This window comes from Emys orbicularis, chromosome 1 (genome assembly GCF_028017835.1).
Source record: "Emys orbicularis isolate rEmyOrb1 chromosome 1, rEmyOrb1.hap1, whole genome shotgun sequence".
NCBI classification, from domain to species: Eukaryota; Metazoa; Chordata; order Testudines; family Emydidae; genus Emys; species Emys orbicularis.
In genome coordinates, this window is record NC_088683.1 from 43,245,801 (window position 1) to 43,269,274 (window position 23,474).

Below are 23,474 nucleotides of genomic sequence, written 5' to 3' on the forward strand. Positions count from 1 at the left end.
GGGAGAAATGGCCAGCAGGCAAATTCATGGGATCATGACTTCTATAGAAGCATGCTGCATGTGAGTCGGGACTGTCCCGATTTTGAGGCGTTTGTCCCGCGTCCCGACCAAAGTACGGTCGGGACGCCATTTGTCCCGATATTTTGTTTCGGTTTGTTTTTTATTACATTCACCCATTTTTGGCAGCAATTCGGCGGCGGGTGCTTCTGTCTTTGGCGACAAGGTTTATTACCCACCACTGAAATGCCGCCGAAGACCCAGACGGGTGAGTTTAACCCCTGCAGTGGTCCCGATATTTTCCACTTAGCATCTGGTCACCCTGCGTGTGACACTCTGTGAAGGGAAAAGGACTTTGAAGATCACTGGTTATCCTTGGATTTAGAAGGCCCAGTTGCTTACTACTTCTTCTTTGGGAACAACCTCCTCTTTCTCCTAAGGTTTAATGATGCAATGACAATCCCATAAGCAGGGACTCACAGAATTTCCTGTCTGCTAGGGACCTTTTTTCCATGTCTGGGGCAATCTGGATCTATGAATCTAATCATGAGATTAGCCTAAAAAAAAATCACTCAGACAGGAAAATTTGGGAGAAATAAACTGAAATAGGGGGATAAAACATTCCAACCCTCCCCAGCTTCAAATATTGAATATTTCCTATTTTTACATAAATTTGTTGAGCCTTGAAAGATCACTTTGTTTTAGATAATTCTAGGGTTAAAAGACTGGAATGATTTTTTTTTTTAAGAAAAAAAAGCAAATTTGCTCTTCTGGTGAGTTTTTCCAATATTTGTAGCATTATATTGTCATAATATGAATTATGTGGTACATATTTTGTGTGCCAGATCTACTGGAATGAAAATTATAATATGAATCATTACTAGTGACCTTCTCAAGATGGGCATTTATTACCGCTGTTGTCACTGGATCATGTAACTTTTGAGACATTGAAATGTATTTACTAACTGCAAGAGTTTTGAGAGACAGTCAAGAACGATGATAAGGGCTGGATGAAATTTTGTAAAATACTGCATAGTTGTAGATTAAAAGAAACTGTACCCATTTTGCTCAGCTAAACAAGGGAAACACTCAGAAGTACTTGAGTGATATATATATGAATGATGTATTTGTATCTCCCCCCCCCCCATTACCTTACCATTACTCACAGTCTTTAATGTATTTATCTTCACAACACTGATGTGAGGTAAAAGTGCTAATATCGTACTTTTAGTTATCATTCAGAATTCATAGCAACACTTTTCCTTCATTCCTATTAGATGAATTAGGTTGCGCAAAATAGTATGATTGCTGGTCTTGAGAATCAGGAGGACTGTAGAATAGCCTAAGACTCCTAGGGTATGTCTACACTGCGATAAAACACCCATAGCTGGCCCATGTTGGCTGGCCTGTGTCAGCTGACTCAGGCTCGTGAGGCTCGGGCTGTGGGGCTAAAACACTGCAGTGTAGTCGTTTGGGCTTGGCCTGGAGCTCAGGCTCTGGGACTCTCCCCACTTGTGGGGTCCCAGAATCTGGGCTCCAACCTGAGCCCAAAAGTCTACACTGCAATTTTACAGTCCCGTAGCCTGAGCCTCATGACTGAAGTTCCCCCTAAGCTGCGCGTGGGCTCAGGGCTGCGGCGGGGAGAGACGCCGCTCCCCTAGCACGGACCTGCCATGGTGAGGAGAGGCGCCTTTTCCTGCCGGCCCCAGCAGGGACCTGCCTCGGACTTGCAGTGGCCAGGGGACAGGCGTCCCTCCCCCGGCCTCACCCCAGCCCCGGCATGGACCTGCCGCAGCCAGGGGAGAGGCGCCTCTCCCCCACCTACCCCAGCCCAGGTGCCTCTGTGAGGAGAAAGAGCTGGGGGGAGTCCTCTCTCCCCGCTGTAGCCCCTGGGCAGCCTGCATCCCAAACCCCTCATCCCCAGCCCCACCTCAGAGCCTGCACCCCCAGGCAGAGCCCTCACCTCCCCCCCAAACCCTAAACCTCTGCCCCAGCCCTGAGCCCCTCATCCATGGCCCCACTCTGGAGCCCTCACCCCCTAATCCTCTGCCACAGCCCTGAGCCCCCCTCCCACACTCTGAACCCGTTGGCCCCACCACATGAATTTTGTTATGTGAACTAATATAGAGGTGATGTGTCACACATCACTTCCATATTGGTGCACATAATAAAACCCATTCCATACATATGTGGGAAAAATTAGAGGGAACACTGCCATGACCTTGAGTCAGCTGACACTAGGGTTGCCAGGCATCCAGTTTTTGACCGGAATGCCCAGTCGAAAAGGGACCCTGGTGGCTCCGGTAAGCACTGCTGACTGGGCCTTTAAAAGTCCAGTCAGCGGCGCAGTGGGGCTAAGGCAGGTTCCCTAACTGCTCTGGCTCTGCGCAGTTCCCCGGAAGCGACTGGCATGTCCGGCCCCTAGGTGCAGGGTGGCCAGGGACCCTCCACGTGCTGCCCCGACCCTGAGCGCCGGCTATGCAGCTCCCATTGGTCAGGATGTGGTGGGGGCAGGGCCTTAGAGAAGGGGCGGGACAGGAGGCGGGGCAAGAGTGTTCAGTTTTGTGCAATTAGAAAGTTGGCAACCCTAGCTGACACAGGTTAGGCACAACTGTTTTATTGCAGTGTAGACATACTCCTATTGACTTGAGTGAACTTTGCATCAGGCCCTTAGACCCAGATCATCAAAGATATTTAGGTGCCTAAACTCCCATTGATTGTAATGGGAGTTAGATGACGACATCCCTTTGAAGATCTAGGCCCTAGAGACTTGGCTTTATGAGTGTGTTTATGTTTGATGCATCATTATAGTTGGGCACTTTTGCTGTGAAGAATAAAATGAACCAGAAGGTCCCCTATGGCACAGAAGAGCGGAACGGAGGCTCCACTGTCAAGTCAACATGGCTGTATGGTTGGTGCTTGGCTGCTTGGAGGCAGGGGACTGAGGCTGTCAAGCAGCTGCCTAACACTCACTGAAATTTGTGGCAATACAACTGGAACTGCTAAGGCCAAAATTAGCACCTTTTCCATACTGGCCTTACTCTGTCCTCTGCCAGCAGAAGGTGAAAACACCTATGCCACATGGAAGTTTATTATTGTTGTTTTACTTATAAATACAATTTATAAATCCAAAACTGTGCTAGGCACTTTACAGGCAAGTATGAAGACCCAGTCCCTGCACTTAAGAGCTTACAATCTAATTAAATAATGTACACATGAAAGATGTGGCACAAAGGAAAGGGCCAGATTCTGCCATCCTTGCAATAAGACCTTACTCTGTAAGTAGCTCTATTTAAATCAGTGGGACCCCTTGTGGAGCAAAGTGCTACTCAACCTGAGTAAAGGTGGCAGAATCTGGGCCAAGGTGCAGAAGTTAAGCAAGAATGTTGTTAGATTCATGAGTTTTCTTTACAGATTTTATTTTATTTTTTGTGGGGGAGACGTCCTATTTGTTATATGTCACTGTGGAGAGATCCAGGATTGATGGGCCTTTTGAAACAAGGTTGCACTGCGTGTATGAATTTTAAACTATAAAAAGATATTGGAATTTTTAAACCAGGAGGACTGAAGTGCAGCTGTGACATCTCTTTAAATTATTAATCATATTGTGGTATATACATATTTTTACCTACTAGAAATGGGGGGGAAAAGATATTCTTATGCATTTCGAGCAAAAGTTGAAGGATGAAAACATAAACAGATAACAGGTTCTTCTTGGAAGAGATGGCATTATGTCTAAATGGAAGTGGATCCTTCCCTGGTCCTTTTTATTCTGTCAGAGTTGATGCATGGAGATTTTAATCTGTCCTTTTGCAGTACCAGAAATTAATTCCAAACCCACATACTCCACATTTCCTAATTAAATGTTTGAAAACTACTGGTATTTATACTTGCATGTGATTAGTTTATAAACTTCTTTATTTAGGACTTTTTGCTTTTAAACTAGCCTGGAGTCAATAAATCTCTTTACAGATGTCAATTTGGTCAGCAGTAAAGAGGTAAATAGAAACTAATGACATTCATCAAGCCCATGGCATGAATGATTTATTGGGCACAATCATTTAACACTTTCATAAAGTCAATATAAGGGAAAGAAACAGGTTTCTTATTATAGTAAACTGTATTTGTACTGTCAGCACACCATGATTTATGACAAACCTGTGGCCAGGATTAGGATATTATAAATGAAGGAAAATGGAAGGCTCATTAATTTTTTATACCCATAGGTAGAAGACATGCAGTGGACTAGCAGAGATCATACTCATCCAGCATCTGTTTGCAGCCTGCCCTGTAAACCTGGGGAAAGAAAGAAAACAGTAAAGGGAGTGCCTTGCTGTTGGCACTGTGAACGCTGTGAAGGGTACCATTACCAAGTGGATGAGCTCACCTGTGAACTGTGCCCATTTAATAAGCGACCAAATGCCAACCGCACAGATTGCCAGCTTATTCCAATAATCAAACTGGAATGGCATTCTCCCTGGGCCATCGTGCCCGTGTTCATAGCTATTCTCGGAATTATTGCAACCACCTTTGTCATCGTGACATTTGTCCGCTACAATGACACACCCATCGTCAGGGCATCTGGCCGCGAACTCAGCTACGTGCTATTGACTGGGATTTTTCTCTGTTACTCTATCACTTTTTTAATGATCGCCGCTCCGGACACAGTGATCTGCTCATTTCGACGGCTCTTTTTAGGACTCGGCATGTGCTTCAGTTACTCTGCCTTGCTCACAAAAACTAATAGAATCCACAGAATATTTGAGCAAGGTAAAAAATCTGTCACAGCTCCAAAGTTTATTAGCCCAGCTTCCCAGTTGGTGATCACTTTCAGCCTCATATCCATGCAGCTTCTTGGAGTCTTCATCTGGTTTGCTGTTGATCCACCACATATCGTAGTAGACTATGGAGAGCAGAGGACACTTGATCCAGAAAATGCCAGGGGAGTTCTCAAATGTGACATTTCTGATCTTTCTCTCATTTGTTCCCTTGGATACAGTATTCTCTTGATGGTCACATGCACTGTGTATGCTATTAAAACAAGAGGGGTTCCAGAGACCTTCAATGAAGCAAAACCCATTGGATTTACTATGTACACCACCTGCATAATTTGGTTAGCTTTTATTCCAATCTTTTTTGGTACTGCGCAGTCCACAGAGAAGGTAAGTGACAATAAAATTAAGAATCAAATATTAACCTGCCTTTTTCAGTTACAATATTTGTAAAATTACATTAATTCAGTCTTATAAATTACTAATTCTGAATGTGAACACAAATTCCTAGACTATTAGGAAATGGAAGGTAATGGCATGTGTCTTTGGAAAGGTACATTTCCCGGGTTTTGTAACAAGATCTGGGATCTGACTATGACATGATTGCCATAATAACTTGGTCATTTTCTGGATACATCTTTTCCTTAAATGACTGCTTCCACTAATGCGTATTATTATCCTTTCATGATGCTCCAGTCTGTTATATGAAACGCTATAAATGTTTGCTGCCTAGCACAGAACTGATGCAAATAGATAGATTTCAAAACTCCGCAAAGATCTACTTACACTTGTCAAAAATAATGAAGAAGAATGTTTGGGTAGAATGAAAGTCATTACCTTTACCTGTCAGCCACACACATAAGTAAGTAAGTAAGTAAATAAATAAATACAAATATGGGGAGAAAAATGCCCAGTAAATTGAATATTGATCTCATATAAAACCTTACAGAAGGGCTCAGTTAATTAATTAATAGCTCCTTGAGAAATTAGGCTCATGAAAATGAGCTCTTTTGATGAGAGATTCAGTCTAACATGTTCAGAGGTCAGTTCTTCCTTGTTCAGTTGACAAGATCCTTATCAGTCAGGGAGAACCATATACAATACCTCAAACATTTAACTCTATCTCTCTTGCTTCTAATGGGAAGACAGAGACACGTCAGCTATGCGAGTTTGTCTCCAGCTGACATTGGGAAAGATGGCAAATCTGCTAGGAAAGAGCAATAAAACACAGATCAATCGCCAAGATGGATTGGAAAATCTTGAAAAGCAGAAATGTAGGGTATGAATCCCTGAACCAGATTCTCCTCCTGCTCCCATTCCTAATGGGTGATTTTTTTAAAAATTATTTTTTAAAATATCCAAAATATTTTCCAGAAAATGGACTACAGAATCTATCCCCATCAGTGTATATGGAAACAGCTACATGCTTTCAGCTGGCATAACCCCCTTGGCTTCAAAATTCAAAGTGTTATTGTGTGACTAAATAAAACACCTGCTGATTCAGGCGTAAAAGTTTTCAGGGGGAGCAGAGCTCATTAGTATGATCTTTTTCACTTCTATAGATCAATGTGGCTTTCACCCAGGTTTCTTAAAAAAAAAAAAAGCATTAAGCACGCTCACTGCTGAATAGGTCAGACTGCCAAAAAGCCAAGATCTGTAACCTGCCATGACTTGCATGGCCTTGTTCAGAATGAAAGGCCATTAATATTTTATGGAGAATTAAGCCCTAAGGTAGTGGCACAGCGTAGGTGCAGTAAGTAAAGCTGAAGAATTCTGACACTTATAATTGGAACTCGGAAATACTTTTAGCTGATAATCATATGTATGAACAGAGTTTAAATGCTGATGTTTTTATGTATAGGTTTAAGTCAGGAAAGACTTGTGTGGATAGAGATGCAATACTTATTATTTGAAAGAGAATGTTTTACCATTCAGGGCATGCTGAGTTTAGCAAGGGATGGTATTTGTGACTAAACAAATGTATTTCTGGATAATGGAAAATGCTGTTTGGCCGGTGGTTCCGCAATGACTTTTAATTTACACAATAGGTTCACATTTATTTGACGCAAGAGATGACACTCTCCACTTCTAAAGAAGAGAATAATAAACCCCTCTGTTTGGTTTCTTATGTGAACTCTCAAAGTGGACATATGAACATAACTAAATCTCCTGGGTTCTGGCACTAAACTTTGTTAGTTAGTTGTTGCATTTTTAAAAAATAATCGGTTATTCTTGTTCTTCATATAATGACTTTCAGGAGGGGAAAAAACAAATTAAAATGCTAATACAGTAGTTTTGCAATTCAAATAATTCTTTCAGCCTTTCTGCTTTTTGTTGTAAATAAAAACATGTTTCCACACCAAGCCTTATGGACATCATCACAATAGCTCAAGCATGCATGCAATTAAATTGTTTCTCTAAATGGGACAAAAATGTAATGACTAGTGCTCACGTATATAATAAGTGTCTGAATATACTCAGGCAAAGTTACTTGTAGTTTTCTCAGTTAATATCGAACTTCTAAAGACATGTTCTAAAGAAAGCTAATACACTATAAAATATGGTAATTGGAATTATGGTGATTGGAATTGCTTTTGGTACACCTATTTTTATCTGATAAGGAAATGATGGGATAAATTAAATGAAGTGGTGGTTTCTGAGGTGCTCATCACCCTGAACCTTGTCTGCAGTTATTTTAGAACCCTCATATTATTTGGCTATATGGCTTGAGTTTGTTCAAAGGGAATCTAGCTACAAATTAGGGAACTTAAAGCATTGAATAAGAGCCAGGGTTGCATTCTTGAAATGCTGAAGGGAATAAAATTGAGCAAGGCAGTCTTTACATCCCAAATCTATTCCCAACTGGTATTTTACAGCATCTGTATCTCTAGACAGGCTCCTATTCATAATAATAATAAATAATAATAAATCGTTAAAACATCTCTGAAAGTGTTCTGGGGTACTGTCAGGACTGGGGCGTGAGCAGGAATCAGGGGCCTAGTGACCTGAGCAGGAGTCGGAGCTGGAGTCAGAAGTCAGGAATTGGAGTCAAGGGTCAGAACCAGTTAACCTGGAGTGAGGCAAGACAGGCAAGGCTGGGTCCAAGGCTGAAACAGGCCCAGAGCAGGGCTGGGGGCAAGCAGGCACAGGAGCTCTTGCAGCCATGGGATATGCTTTGAGCAGTCACTGTGGTGGTAGTGATGGTGGTGGTACTGCTATGGGGATTAAGAGCCAGTCTGCTGACTTTTCCAGCCAGTCAGGTGGTATAGCCATTCAGGTAGCCTAGTATAGGCCAGCTGCACTGGGTAGGTTGCGGAGGGACTGGCTCTACTGCAGGCCCTGCTTCCTGATGGGCACTTCCTTATCCCCTAAATGTTACTGATACGCACAACAAGCAGCAGAAACCAATATATTTTCTGGGAAGATCATATACACATATGCAATTGCCCATTCCAAGAACTAATGAGCACACAATTTAGGTAGAAAATGTTTTGGTATCTCCTATTTGCTTTGCTTCAGTCTTCACGGCTGAGGATGTTAGGGAGATTCCCAAACCTGAGCCACCTTTGTAGGTGACAAATCTGAGGAATTGTCACAGATTGAAGTGTCACTAGAGGAGGTTTTGGAATTAATTGATAAACTTAACAGTAACAAGTCACCGGGACCAGATGGCATTCACCCAAGAGTTCTGAAAGAACTTAAATGTGAAATTGCGGAACTATTAACTATGGTTTGTAACCTGTCCTTTAAATCAGCTTCTGTACCCAATGATTGGAAGATAGCTAATATAACGCCAATATTTAAAAAGGGCTCTAGAGGTGATCCCAGCAATTACAGACCAGTAACTCTAACATCACAGACACATAGAAGAACATAAATTGTTGGGCAAAAGTCAACATGGTTTCTGTACAGGGAAATCATGTCTTACTAATCTATCAGAGTTCTTTGAAGGGGTCAACAAACATGTGGACAAGGGGGATCCAGTGGACATAGTGTACTTAGATTTCCAGAAAGCCTTTGACAAGGTCCCTCACCAAAGGCTCTTACATAAATTAAGTTGTCATGGGATAAGAGGGAAGATCCATTCATGGATTGAGAACTGGTTAAAAGACAGGGAACAAAGGGTAGTAATAAATGGTAAATTTTCAGAATGGAGAGGGGTAACTAGTGGTGTTCCTCAAGGGTCACTCATAGGGCCAATCCTATTCAACTTATTCATAAATGATCTGGAGAAAGGGGTAAACAGTGAGGTGGCAAAGTTTGCAGACGATACTAAACTGCTCAAGATAGTTAAGACCAAAGCAGACTGTGAAGAACTTCAAAAAGATCTCACAAAACTAAGTGATTGGGCAACAAAATGGCAAATGAAATTTAATGTGGACAAACGTAAAGTAATGCACATTGGAAAAAATAACCCCAACTATATATACAATATGATGGGGGTTAATTTAGCTACAACTAATCAGGAAAAAGATCTTGGAGTCATCATGGATAGTTCTCTGAAGACGTCCACGCAGTGTGCAGCGGCAGTCAAAAAAGCAAACAGGATGTTAAGAATCATTTAAAAAGGGATAGAGAATAAGACAGAGAATATCTTATTGCCCTTATATAAATCCACATCTTGAATACTGCTTACAGATGTGGTCTCCTCATCTCAAAAAAGATATACTGGCATTAGAAAAGGTTCAGAGAAGGGCAACTAAAATGATTAGGGTTTTGGAACTGATCCCATAATAGGAGAGATTAAAGAGACTAGGACTTTTCAGCTTGGAAAAGAGGAGACTAAGGGGGGGATATGATAGAGGTATGTAAAATCATGAGTGGTGTGAAGAAAGTGAATAAAGAAAAGTTATTTACTTGTTCCCATAATATAAGAACTAGGGGCCACCAAATGAAATTAATGGGCAGCAGGTTTAAAACAAATAAAAGGAAGTTCTTCTTCACACAGCACACGGTCAACCTGTGGAACTCCTTGCCTGAGGAGGTTGTGAAGGCTAGGACTATAACAGGGTTTAAAAGAGAACTAGATAAATTCATGAAGGTTAAGTCTATTAATGGCTATTAGCCACGATGGGTAAGGAATGGTGTCCCTAGCCTCTGTTTGTCAGAGGGTGGAGATGGATGGCAGGAGAGAGATCACTTGATCATTACCTGTTAGGTTCACTCCCTCTGGGGCACCTGGCATTGTCCACTGTCGGTAGACAGGATACTGGGTGGATGGACCTTTGGTCTGACACAGTATGGCCATTCTTATGTTCTTATTTTCTTATTGTTCTTTCACTCCCAAGATATTTACATTGATAAACGGAGAGACAAGGTAATTTAAACAGCTTGCTATTTGAAACTAACAGAAGGCCTGATCCAAAGTCCATTAATCTATGGAAAGATGCCCATTGACATTAGTGGTATTTGAAGAAATCCTAGAAGATGTAAGAGTCCAGTGAGTTTTTGGACAGGATGAAGCTGAGTTTGAATGTACAACTATTAGAAAAAATGTGGACCCTGATCCATTAAGTCAACAATTAAGCACTGATGTTAATTGTCTCAAGCACATGCTGAAAGTTAAGAATGTGCTTAAGTGTTTTGCTGAATGGGGTAGACTGCTGAGTCAGTGTCTTAATGAACCAGATGCTGGATTGAACTTTAGACATATGTAAGAGGCACTGGAGATTGAGGAAAAGAAAAGGTTTATGTGGGTATTCAAGATTATAATTACTAGGCCAAATCCTCAGCTGGTGGAAATCAGTGTAACTTCACTGAAGTCAATAGAGCTAGGCTGATGTACCCCAGTTCAGGTTCTGGCCCAATGTATGTAGCTTGTAATTAATAGCCCCATTATGATCGTTTTTCTACTCACCTTCTGGTTATCTGTAAGTATGTAGGTGTAAAAATAAAACGTAGTTGGGAGGATTTAGAAACATATGAGGAAAAAAAAGTAGCAAATAAGCAAAGGCACAAAAACCTTCTGAACCTTTCTTGATCCTAGTCTGATGATTTTTATAAATTTCCAGACACTTCAGTTATCTTGAAACTCAACCAGCAAAACATCAAACTGACATACATGCCTAAGAAAGCCATTCTTCTGATTATCATTTCTGCAGAATTTCAGTTTGTGGCTGTTGCTACTAGCAGGATTCATAGATGCAGACAAGAACAGTATGCAGGTATTGTTCATCAGCAGTTTCCATCGTGAGCCTAAGTGTAGGAGCAAAAAAGGGTAATGACTCTGCTGAGTATTGTTGGACTGACTTTCTCTTTCGTCATTTTGTCACTTCACGATTATGCTGTTGTCTTCCATTATAAAAAAAGGAAACCTACTAAGAGCATTGAAAGGTATTTCAAAGATATATTGGGATAATGGGAAAAAATTGTCCTCAAGACATAAAACACTATATCCTTAACGCAGAAGTAAATGTCACTGAGGTGCTTGAAGTGGAAAGCGGAAAATCTGTACAAGATAGCATTCCAGCCTGCATATCCTTTGACCTCACATTTGCATGGCAGAATGTTAAAATATTGGGATTTTCTGAAATAGAGATCTCTTAAAATGTCATGATGGTTGGAATGCTGTAGAATAAAAAGTGAAGTTGGCTGAATGATTAAAACAGATGTTTTATGAACCACTGGGTAAAATTAAGTTACAACGGCAGACTGCACAAGAATCGGCAGAGGATAAATGACTGTCTAAAATACATCTCTATTTGGTGAAAAGATCTACTTTAATTTCCTTGCATTACTTGTTTTACAAGTTTTGACAGGTGGATGAATCATGTTCATTCAGATAATAAAGATATCATTTATTATATTAGCCTAGCACTTTTCTGTTTTGAGTGAATATACCAATACTTGTTTTCCATTTTGCAAAAGAAAGGAGGCTGCACTTTTTGATAAGGAAAAAGGACCCAGAGAAAACACTAAGTCATTCTCCCGTCTCCCCATTCCTCCCCCCACTCCGAAAGCGGTGAAATAACTGCAAGGGGTAATTTAAAGAGACAGGAACATTTCAGTATATTTCCAAACTATGCCTACAACTTTGATCTTTTCTCCAACAAGTGGAGTAAAGGCAAATTAAAAAGTATGGCATAAACAGATCATATGAGTGTTCCCATACATTACTATTCTTACTGCCTTACTAGTCCCACAGTTCTTAAGCTGTTGTACATAGACCCAAGGTGATTGATGGAGCAATAGCTGGTAGTGTGCAGAGAACTTGCTGGTCACATGACATGGCTCTCCTACTTGTTACCAGCTGCTAAGTCACTTAAAAGAAGATCAAAATACATCTGATCATTTCATAATACTAATGGTCTATGCAAACTGTTGCTGTACTTGTAATAAGGATATTATTCAATTTCCAATGGGAGGGAGATGCGACCCCAGGAGACTATCTATTAAAATGTGGTCCAAACAATGAAAAAGCTTGAGAACTCTGGTGCAGGTAAATTCCCTCTGCCCACCCTACATTTCTGGAGATGTTGGTCAAATATTTTTCTTCTAATATTTATTTCACTTATGATGAATTCAAAATGATTTGAAGGTTACATTAAGAAAGCAAAATGTCTGATAATGCTTCATACTTTGCTAATGAACCAGCCTGCACTCTGAGTTTTCTTCATCTCAAAATATCATCCCCCTAGTCCTGATGATATTCAGAGATGTGTCTCTGAAGGTAGTCCATCGTGTACACATCTCAGCACCAAAGAAAGAAAGCAGACCTTGAGAAAGGGAACTCATCATGTTAAAATTCCTTTCATCTTGTTACTAATGTCTGTATTGAGTTTAATTGAATCCTTCGCTCCTGTGTAACAAACAGCTTAAGAATTCAGCTAGCGGTGATGAACACTTTTTTGGTAGAACCATCAGGTTACGGCGTTGGGGTGTGCACACTTAGCAGACTGTGGGACTGATATTCCTCTCACTTTCACTATTTTTGCTCCAGTTGAACTCAACTGATTTCAGTGGCATTACTCTTTATTTGCACCAGTATAAGTGAGAAGAGAATCAGGCCCTAAGTTTTTTGTTGTTCCAAAAATGTATTTTATTAATTAAATAGTTCTTCAGTTTTAAACTTTTTCTAGTAATCTCAAATAAATCATGACATTTGATATCTTCAAAGGGCTGAGCAAGGGACTGTGTGTTTTTTACGATGCTCCAGGAGCAGAATGGGAACTATCGTCTGACTCAGAATCTAGGCTCCCTGAGCTCTGTGGGGGAAGTACCCTGCTCCAGGCCTATACCTGGAGCAGCACACTTCCCCTTATGTGTCAGACAGTGAAGCTCCCCTGTGCAGTTGTGGATCAGAGCCGCTTCTGTCCACTTGTTCAACTAGTGAATGCAGAAGTACTGCAAGGCTATTATCCCTTTCTCTCCCACCCACGATCCAGATAACCAGTGAAAGACAGTAAGTCAGTGCTTATGCTCCATGTGATCTTGGGACCTTTAAGCTTGCACCTGCAGTGTCCACAGGGGGAATTACAGCATGGAACTTTGATGTGCACTGCTGTTCACACCCTCTTCATCCAAACTGTGGAGTGTAGACATATCCATAGTGGGATGTATATGGCGCATAGGCCATGTGCTGGTCCTTTTCATAGGCAAGAATTTCACCTTATCTGCATACACTCAAGGCCCTGATTCCTGTGCAGTATATATTGTTCCTTTCACTGTGCTCTTTGAATGAATGGGGTGGTTTTCTTCAAGGCTCTGTTGATCAAAAATGTGGAATTCAGCCCAAATGACATATTTTTGTCTTAGGCACCAGCTTCTTAGCTCTCTGCAGAAAGCAGGGCTATTGGGGCAGCTTGAGGCTATGTCTACACTGGTAACTGAACGACATAACGTTTGTCTTTCAGAGGTGTTAAAAAAACAGTCTGAAAGACAAAAGTGTTCTGCAAAGCTGCTTCATTGCCTGAGGGAAGGATTCTATTCCCCCCCAGTCATCTTTAGGGGTAGATTTAAGATTTGGCCTATATGCAGTATGTTCTTTCATATTCTTCTTTGTCTTGACAAGAATAGGTTTATTTTGCGCCACTTTTAATCTTGTTAACAGCTTTTTGTCCTGAAAATATGGCTTTAGCAGTAGTAATTGGCAAATCTAAAAGAAACTATTGTGTAGAAATCAGGATGGAAATCTTGCTGGAACAGCCTTTCTTGTGAGATTTCTGGTACTTCTTAGTTCCTGCTGAGTTGGAAATAGAACAGAAATAGCTTTTCTTGTGGCATCTTAGTATTTTTACTTTGGTCATAACTAGAAAAGCACATGTAAAAAAATGCAAAAGAGAAAACGGTTCAAACATTAAAGAAAGCTTTTGTCTCAATTGTGCATGGAAATTCAGCTTATTTTTTATTTTTATCCACCCCAGTAAGAATGCTAATTCTATATATGCCTTGTAACACTGAACTAGCCTACTTAGATTTTGTCAATATTGTGCAGTTTGATTAATTGAGAATTTCTATTCATCCCCGTTTATATGTTCAAGAAGCTGTAAGAGCTAAAGCAGGAAGCCAATTAACATACAAGATATATCCCTGGAGTTTCATTGGGTATTGATGATGCTGTATTTTAGTCCAGATTCTACAAATCTAGTCAAAGCTTATAGTCTGTTATGGAGATATTAGGCATTAAAATTACATCTCACACTCATTATAAAGATGGTAATATTGAGAGTCAGATAATGAAAGAAATCTGATTTACACTCACACTGTGTGGGCTTTATATTTACTTATTAAAATACAAAATTATTTAAAGGAATAGTGTTACTATTACATTACTACCATTGAATATATTTTTTTCTATTTTACACTTCTTATTACACTACTGTGGTCAAAATAGACAGACTCTTTCCTCTGTTACTAGAGAAAAAAGAGTCTATGCCTTTAAAATGGCCAAGTGGCTGTAGTTCCAATCCATATTTGGCAACCCTCCAAGAAACAAAAAAAAAATGTAACTGGGCTCAATTAAGTTTATTTTTTCATAGTTTCCTTGGAGCCCTCTTATGAAGAGATAAAATGAGGGTGGAGATGTCCACAGCATCTAATCCAAGAGGGTCAGAGTTTCACCTTATTAGGACGCTATCCTATTTAAAATTATCTAGAAAAAAGATGGATTAATTGTGGGAAATCCTAGAAAGAAAACATTCAGTATGGGCAATCATTTGGATTTTCGCATCCTAAGATCATGACCTTAAGATTCATAGATGGCTTATATACATGGTCAATTGTTTACCTGTAATACCCATCCGCGAGAATGGCATGATGACTGTTTTCATGATAACCAAAGTCAATGTTCACTTGACATATTTGAAGTATATGGATGGAGTGAGGTGATGCCATCAGATATTGTGATGTGATCAGTTGTATACCAGCTACATAATACAATTTTCTGAAGAAAGCTCCTCCTGTACATAAACTGTGAAGCTGCTGAAAGATGTTCCATAAAAAATTTTAAAATAGCTGAACAGTGAAAGAAAGGAAGACATGGAACGTTGTCATCTTTGATGTAACTCCACTAATTTCATACCAAGTAACACCAGAGAGAATATGGCCCGTAGTTTTCACAGATTTGCCAGATAATCTACCTAACATCAAGTACTTTTCCATGTTGTTAATCTCCATTAACATTACTTGTGGTGCTAGATAATACATAACAAGAAGTACTAACCACAGTCACTCAATTTGAAGGCAACCCTGTGTCAGGCAATTTGTGTCAGGAAATAAAATGAGCTACAAAAATATGACCAGATAAAGTTTGAAGTAGCATGAGAAGTGGGGAACTACCCAGGAGTCGCTGTTCGACAACAAGATGTAAGGAGATGTCCCTCTACATGAAGCATAAGACACTTTGCAAATGTCTTTTTCTACTAGAAAAGCACCTGTAATTGTGTGAGGCATAGCAAAAGAAGAATTCATACCAAGCAGGGCATACATCTCCTAACCTAGTTATCAAAGAGACACATGTGAATGAACAAGCTACAAAAATCAGTCTCAGAGCCTGAAATTACTTTTTAGACAGTCTCTGTGAGGGACTTGCTTGTACCATATGTTTCCTTTAAAGTTGAACTGCTGAAGTGATGATGTAGAAATAGAAATCTTACACATGCAATGCAAGGTACAATATGGTCAGATAAAACTCAATATAATGGGCTTACATCCTCCAAATTGCATTGTTTTATGCCTTTTTGAATTGTTATGATAATTTTTCACTTAGTTACAAAAGTCATCCAACTTCATAACAGTTTCCAGATTTCATAATTACAGATTAAGTTGCTATTTTCTCTGCACTGTCCTTGCAGTTAGGGAGACTTCCAAATGCCAAAGCCCTGATCCATGCTCTCATCACCCCTCACCTCAGCTACTCTAATATCCTCCTCTCTTGTCTCCAGTCCACTTCATTTATAGTTTATCCAAAATACCACCATTAATTAACCTTCCTCTACCGTTGTCCTAACCATGTCAGCCAATGGCTTCCTCATCTTTCCCCATGATATCCAAACACCTAATCCACATCTTTAAACTTTACATGTAGCACTGCCTACATTCCAGCTCTTCTTTCATCCTACTCTCCCTCATGGACACTATGCTCTGCTCAATGTTCTCTCCTTAATATTTCTTTTATTCCCAACTCCCACTCCTAACTTCATGCCTAGTCTTATGCTGTAGTTAAAACAATTTCCATTCCTCCCATCTCCTATCATCACCATCATCCCATCATAGCAAATCCATAAGGCTGAGGCCTCTTTGCAAATCAAATGCCACCCGGATCAATGTGTGACAAGTTGCTTAAGGTGGTTTAATTGTATATTCAGTTTATGTCCATCATTGGCAATCTTGTTGAACCTCTGAAGCTTTTGGCATGCCACTGATCACTTAGCATCCATCATTTCCATGGTCAAATCTATCCAAGACCCACTTCTTTTTGTTTAGCCTTCCATTGTTGACAGACTATGAGTGAAATCCTGGCCTCAGTGAAGCCAATGAAAATTTTACCATTGACATAGGTCACTGCCCTATCTCTTCCTATCACTGCTCTGAATCCTTTCATTGTTTGCAAAACATCCATCCCATTTAGATTACAAGTTGTTTGAGGCAAGGATCTGTCTCAATTATGTGCTAGCATTTTGCACACCAATGGCACTATACTAGTAACAAATAACAATGAAAAGTTTGAATTTTTCATTGTTTATCTAGCATGAAAATAAAAATCCAAGAGCTTGAATCTGATTTAACCAAACTTTAGCAATAGCTGCTTTGCAGCATATTCTACCATACTTTTGTGTGTTTTCAATCAGTACACTGCAACATCCTGTAGTTCTTCTGCTCACAACTAGTATACTACAACTACTATATACCTTGGCTATATCTGAGAAAGGAAGAAATAAAATAAAAATTACTGTCCAGGCAGGTTTGGTCTCCTAAACATCCCTACTAGTAAAGAGTACTAAATGTGTCCTATCCTTAAAATATAGAGTTTCCTCGTCTCTCCACTTTACAAATGGAGGGCAGCCGAAACCTCTGTTTGAGATGGGAGACACACAAAAGTAGGAAAGCCAATTTCATGGGACGCTCCCTGTTCCTTCTATGGTAACCCCTTCATAAGAGGTCCAGGGGAAACCATATCTGCAGGTTGGGATGTGGTGGCAAGAGGCAAGTCTTGGGGAATGGCTGTTCTTCGGGCCATGCTTTCCCTTTACAGACATGCTGCCAAGAAACATTGACTCTTGTGGTGCTTGTATGGGTTTCCTCTTTGGACTCTGGAACACCTCCTCTTCTGGGCAGCATGGTCAGGTAAGCCACTGGTGGTATGGCTCCCAATGGAGCCGACATACATAGCTGCTGTTGGAAGCCAGGGACTCTGTGTAGCAATGCACGGTCTAAGAGCAGTGTGGATGGCCCATACCACTGGTGGATCTCCCAAGAGCACCATGGTTTAAAAGGATCTGCATGTTTGGGGGCCAAACTAGCCTCTGCTGTATGATGGAAGATAGAGGAGGAAATTCATGTAGGTTCTACCCCAGTCTGTGGGAATCACCAGTACAAAAGAGCATGGGGGAGGGGGGGGTGTATTATTCTTAGTGCTTAAAGAGAGCTGCAGTAACTAGAGATTAACTATGTGCAAAGATAGATCAGCTACTGCAGCATTTGACAAAAGTTAATAAATGCAGAGTTTTACGTAGATTTCATCACACAGAATACACTAATACTATATGGAAAATGCTAACCTTACTGTTTAACTATGAGCCTAATTAATAATTTCTATCTATTGTGCATGCCTGAAATAAAAGCTTTTATAAAATTGTACTAGACTTTTTATCTATACAGTGGAAATTATAAATTCTGCCTTATTAATTATGCTACCTGAATCTACCTGAATACTAACGTGAGCTCTTTGGGGTCTCTTCACCCATGGATGCACTCTCACACATTTTCTATGAATGCTAAAGGGAGCTGCACACACACATTGACCAGAGAATAGACCCCTACGGCTGCAAAATGAAACACTGGGCACCTCTCCAACACATGTAATGCCTCAAAGTCAATGCCAAGACCTATTTTTACAGCAGTTAGCACTAGCATGCTGTTTAAAATGACAGTGTGTAAGCAAGTAAGTTAGATCTAGCCTGTCAGGTTAGCCTGCAGCTATGCGTTTCAGTGCACCAGTGTTCTTCTTTCTCCTCAAGGCCCCCCTCTTTCCCCCACCCCCGCTTGTCAGCCCTGCTAAGCAATACTCTTTTCCTCCTACAAAGCCATCCATTTGGGTGAAGAATATTTTCACAGCGGCCCCATGGTCAATGCCTTCTTGTTGAAATTGCATTTCATCCATGTTTCAATTTATACACAATTCTTTTGTTTTTCAGAGCCTTTAATTTATTTTGGAGAACCAGTGCATTTTTTTTCTTCAGAGATTTTAAATGTGACAATCTGTTTTTATATTAATGTTAATAGGACTATCCATTTTACACTCAGCAATTTTTGAAGAAAAATACATGAGTGATGGCTGGACTAAGTCTAAAAAAAGATAATGTCACTTCCAAAAAGACTAAAATACTTATTTTTGTCATAGAATATTAAAGGACCTCTACAGTGCAAGGATGTTTCTCCGCCAAATCTTATGCTCTATTAAAATAATACAGTTGTCTGCAGCTATCTAGTCATGTCTGATTATTTTCAGATGAATATGCAGATGGTTACTAGGGAGTGCAGTTCCTTCAGAAAGCTAGAAGAAGAGGAGATGACAGGCTTGGCTGCATCAACAGGCAGGAGGTTTTAAACCCCGCATGCCAACTCTGCAGCTCCCATTGGCCGGCTGCAGGGGACACAAGGACATGTCGGCTGCTTCCGGGAGCGGCGTGGAGCCAGGGCTGGCAGGGAGCCTGCCTTAGCCCCACTGTGCCACCGACTGGGAGCCGCCCGAGGTAAATGCCGCCCAGCCAGAGCCCACACCCCTCACCCCCTCCCACACCCCAACCCTCTGCCCCATCCCTGGCGGAGCCCACTCCCAGAGCCAGTACCCCAAAGCTCCTCCCATATCCCAACCCCCTGCCCCAGCCCAGTTAAAGTGAGTGAGGGTGGGAGACAGCGAGCGACGGAGGGAGGGGGGATGGAGTGAGCAGGGCAGGGCTTGGGGCTGGGCAAGGGAGTTTGGGTTTGTGTGATTAGACAGCTGGCAACCCTAATGGGGCAGGTCCTGAGCGGGAGATGGTTTTATGGGATGAGAACAGGAACAGAAGGTATGGATAGGAGCTAGTGGCTTCAGCTTTGTTAAGGCCAGAAGGGTAGACATTCACAATGCTAATTTTTACTTTTTTTAAAAAAAATTGTGATTTGAGTGAAATCCGATGAACTCATTTCTCACTCTGTGGGGCCTCTGTGGATCTAGCACATCCTTATGGAAAATTTCTAGTAAATTGAATAAAATATCCAACTAAAACAGATAATTTTTATAGGTGATTTGGATTATCCTGGGGAATTTAATACAGGATGCTAGCCGTGCTATAGAATTCTATAGGACAGGTTATAACACCTGTGGAAAGGATCTCATTCCCTATTAAGGTGTGTAGGATTTTACAGTAATTTCTATAGACCTCTTTTAAATGTATCTAGAATTCTGTGTTTCATCCCTATTATAGATACTTTAGGACATTTTGATAAGGGAAGAGATTTCCATCTGCAACATGCAGGCTGTGCAGACCTCACTCAAATAGTCAAAAAGTCCAAGGGCTTGAGTCATCATGGTGATTACTCCAGTTTCAAGTTGGTGCACCTAAATGGACCTACAGCTGTAAAAGGGAGTAATGCAATGGGGAATCAAGCCTCAAATCTTTATAACTGAACCCATAATTTTGCTATGGAAAATTTTGCAATTTGAGCACAAACAACATTTGTTTTATATTCACCAATCATGAGCCTGGGCACCAAATGCAAACAAGTATTGTCACAAATAGGCAGACCATTGAGGGTCTCTGTGTCTCAGAAACCAAACACAGGGATCCATACTGCCATGAAAATAAAACAAAGCAGAACAAAAACCTCTTAAAAGAACTCCATTCTCCATCCTTTTCAAAGATCATGATACCTCGTCCATTTTATGTTACTAAGGTCTTATCTACATGAACAATTAGACTGTGGCATGCTGGTGTGTGACTCTACCCCTTGTTAGCCTGATGTGGGTTAACAGTTTGCTAGAGAGCTTTGATCTAGTCCTCTTAGGCTTTGTCTTCACTACCCGCCGATCCGGCGGGTAGCAATCGGTTTATCGGGGATCGACTTACCGCGTCTAGTGAAGACGCGGTAAAATCGATCCCTGATCGCTCTGCCGTCGACTCCGGAAATCCACCTCGGCAGGAGGCGGCAGCAGAGTCGGCGGCAGCGCGGCAGCGGTCGACTTTCCCGCGTCCTCACCGCCAGGTAAGCCGACCTAAAATACGCAACTTCAGCTACGGTATTCACGTAGCTGAAGTTGCGTATCTTAGGTCGGACCCCCGCTGCAGTGTAGACCTAGCCTTAGAAACAGGACTTGATCAAAGCACAGTAGCAGATTGCTAGTGTGCACCAGCAAGGTGCACCTAAACAGTTAGTCTGCAGCAGGCTAGTGCGGGCTCAATTCACACCGTAGCTTACTGTGAACTAAATGCTTGGGTAGACAAGCCCTAAGTCAGGCACTTATGGTATGTCTGCTTCCGTAACATAGAAATGTTACCTGAGCTAGATAAAAAGCCAGCCCTCACCACCATCTGTTACATTTAAGTACCTCTAAGACACAGGCACTATTCAGATAAGGTTTGATCCTACCCCATAAAGGGCAAAATTCACTGGTATGCTCCGGCTATTTTTGAGCCACTCCGTAAACCCAGTTTAACTGGCTGATCAGAACAGGCTGACAATGGTTTTCTATTGTCAAAATGTTGCATAGGAACTAGAGTGCCCTAGTGAATCTAGCCTGATTAGGAGAAACAGATTCTAACAGACAAAAGAGATTAATTCTGATATGGGGCCACTCCCCCAGCATTCTCCTCCACCCCCCAGGACTGGGCACCCACCTCCCACCTGCCCCCCGCAGCCCTCTCCCAGCCTCTTCTACCCCCAGTACTGGGTTCCCCGTCCCCATCTCTCAGCCTCCTCCATCCTCAGGGCTCGGCACCCAGTCCCCATATTCCCCATGCAGCCCTCTCACAGCCTCCTCCACCCCCAGTACTGGGCATCCACTCCCCATCTGCCCCCTGCAGCCCTCTCCTAGCTTCCTCCACCCCCAGGGCTGGGCACCCACTCCCCATCTCCCAGCCTCCTCCACCCCCCAGTGCTGGGCACCCACTCCCCATCCACAACCCTCCCCCTGAAGCTGCTCAGCTCAACTGCAACAGGACGCAGGCATCCCCACCCAGCATCCTGCACTCAGCATCCCCAACCCCCCCATCCCCAAGGCCCCCAGCAGTGGTAGAGTTGGCATACTCTCCTTGTGCACCTGGGAACTCTGGGAGGCACTGATTATGGAGAAAAACCCAGAATCTGCCCAGGGTTTTCTATAGTTCTTTTCCCCGCAAAAGAGATTTGCCCAGCCCTACTACTTACTGTCAGAGGTTACAACTTTGCCACAACCCCACATGCTACAAGTACAGCTACTAGCAGGGTAGTTTGCTTTGTAAAACATGGCTGTAATTTAAAGCAGATGACCTTAGAATGTGAATATGATTATTTTTTATTTCCAGATTGACCCAGCCTATAATAGGAGGCTGGGTGGTTTTACTTCTATCAATTCTGTGGAAGGGGAGAGTGCAGCAGTCAAGTGGGTTAGCGTTTTTAATAGGATTTCATTCAGGGCCTCTCTTTTTTCCCTCTCTTACAATCCTCCTCCGAGGCAGTTGTGCATATACTATTCTCCAGATGAGCTAACGGAGAGAGAACCAGCCTCTGGCTACAGTCAGTAGTGAGTGTTGACCGATGACTAAAATGTAGCAAACACATAAGATCAGCACAGGTCCTTCCCCTGGAGAGAAAGGCTGTCAGCACTGCAATTATCCCTGCCTTTGCAACCTGGAGACACTTTAGCAAGTATTATGATACTATTGTTTGTCTCGTTCATTTCACACCACGTTTCACTAATCATCTTTGCAACAGGCTTGTGGACATGCTGCAGGATCATTAGCGACACATTTCTTTGTATTATGGAGAGAGAGAGAGCAGTCCCTCTATTGTTAAGAATGGAGCCAGCTTTCTGTTACAAGCTGAACATTGACCTCCCGCTCCTTTGTCATCACCAAAACTGACCAAGACTGTCTGAAAATTACAAGGTGTGGTCTTCTAGTAGAGACGATTGTCTAAAAACCTATGGGATAATAGGACAAGCTGTTTGTGAGATAAGACCAATGAAACAATTTGAAGAATGAATGTTATCTCGTCTTAAATTACACCTCTTTGCATCAAAGAAGGATTTAACCCTTCTTTAGAGTTTCCACTAAACGGGGGCAGCTCCAAAATTCACTACTGGCTCCATAGGAGACCTGCCACAGCAGAGGCTGGTGAGGTGATGCGTAGATTAATTGCATCCTTTGACATCCAACAACACCTATTATTTGGGCTACCCTCACCCCTGTAGCAATGCAGATTTTATGCCTCTATTGCCAAGCAGTTAAGGCTTTATCAGCCAGAGTCCAGGACTATAGAAAGATAAAAAATATGGGGCCAGATTCTCAGCTAGAGTAAATCAGTAGTTCAGGAGCTGGCCTTCATTGTTGTAGAGTGAAATATGTTTTTTTGTGCACCCAGGGTATGAGCATGCTGCTGCTGCAATAATCCTTGATTCTGACAGCCGAGGAGTGAGGGACTGAGCTCAAATTCTTAATTCTAATGCCCATCGTAATCGCATTTTATACTGCTGCTAAAACACTGGGTAGGCCCCCAGAACAGAGCTATATCATTTGAGAATTATACAAAAAATGAACTCCCTGCCCCCACTTGATGAGAATTTAGCATAATTCAAAGAGGGTCTGGATTTAAGTGAATAACAAGAATATCAGTTCATATTTTTTAATGCGAGTGCAAATTTTGGAAGGGATATAAAACATCATGCTTCAGACCTTAATGCACTCTTTAAATATTAGTGATTAGGATGAAAAGTTCCCCGTCAGCCTACTGTGGGGTTTCTTGCATCTTCCTCTGAAGAATCCAGCACTGGCAATAGTCAGAGATGTCCCTGCCAGCAGGTATATGGGA

At 41.7% G+C, this 23,474-nt stretch overlaps 1 protein-coding gene across 1 annotated transcript in view; it reads left to right on the forward strand.

Annotated features, from left to right (window-relative positions):
• The window catches only part of GRM8 (glutamate metabotropic receptor 8), a 482,743-nt gene that overhangs the window by 427,687 nt on the left and 31,582 nt on the right, over positions 1-23,474 (forward strand). Inside the window, exon 8 of the mRNA XM_065419971.1 lies at positions 4,224-5,159. Coding sequence (XP_065276043.1) covers positions 4,224-5,159 — 936 coding nt within the window. The remainder of the gene's footprint in view (positions 1-4,223; positions 5,160-23,474) is intronic.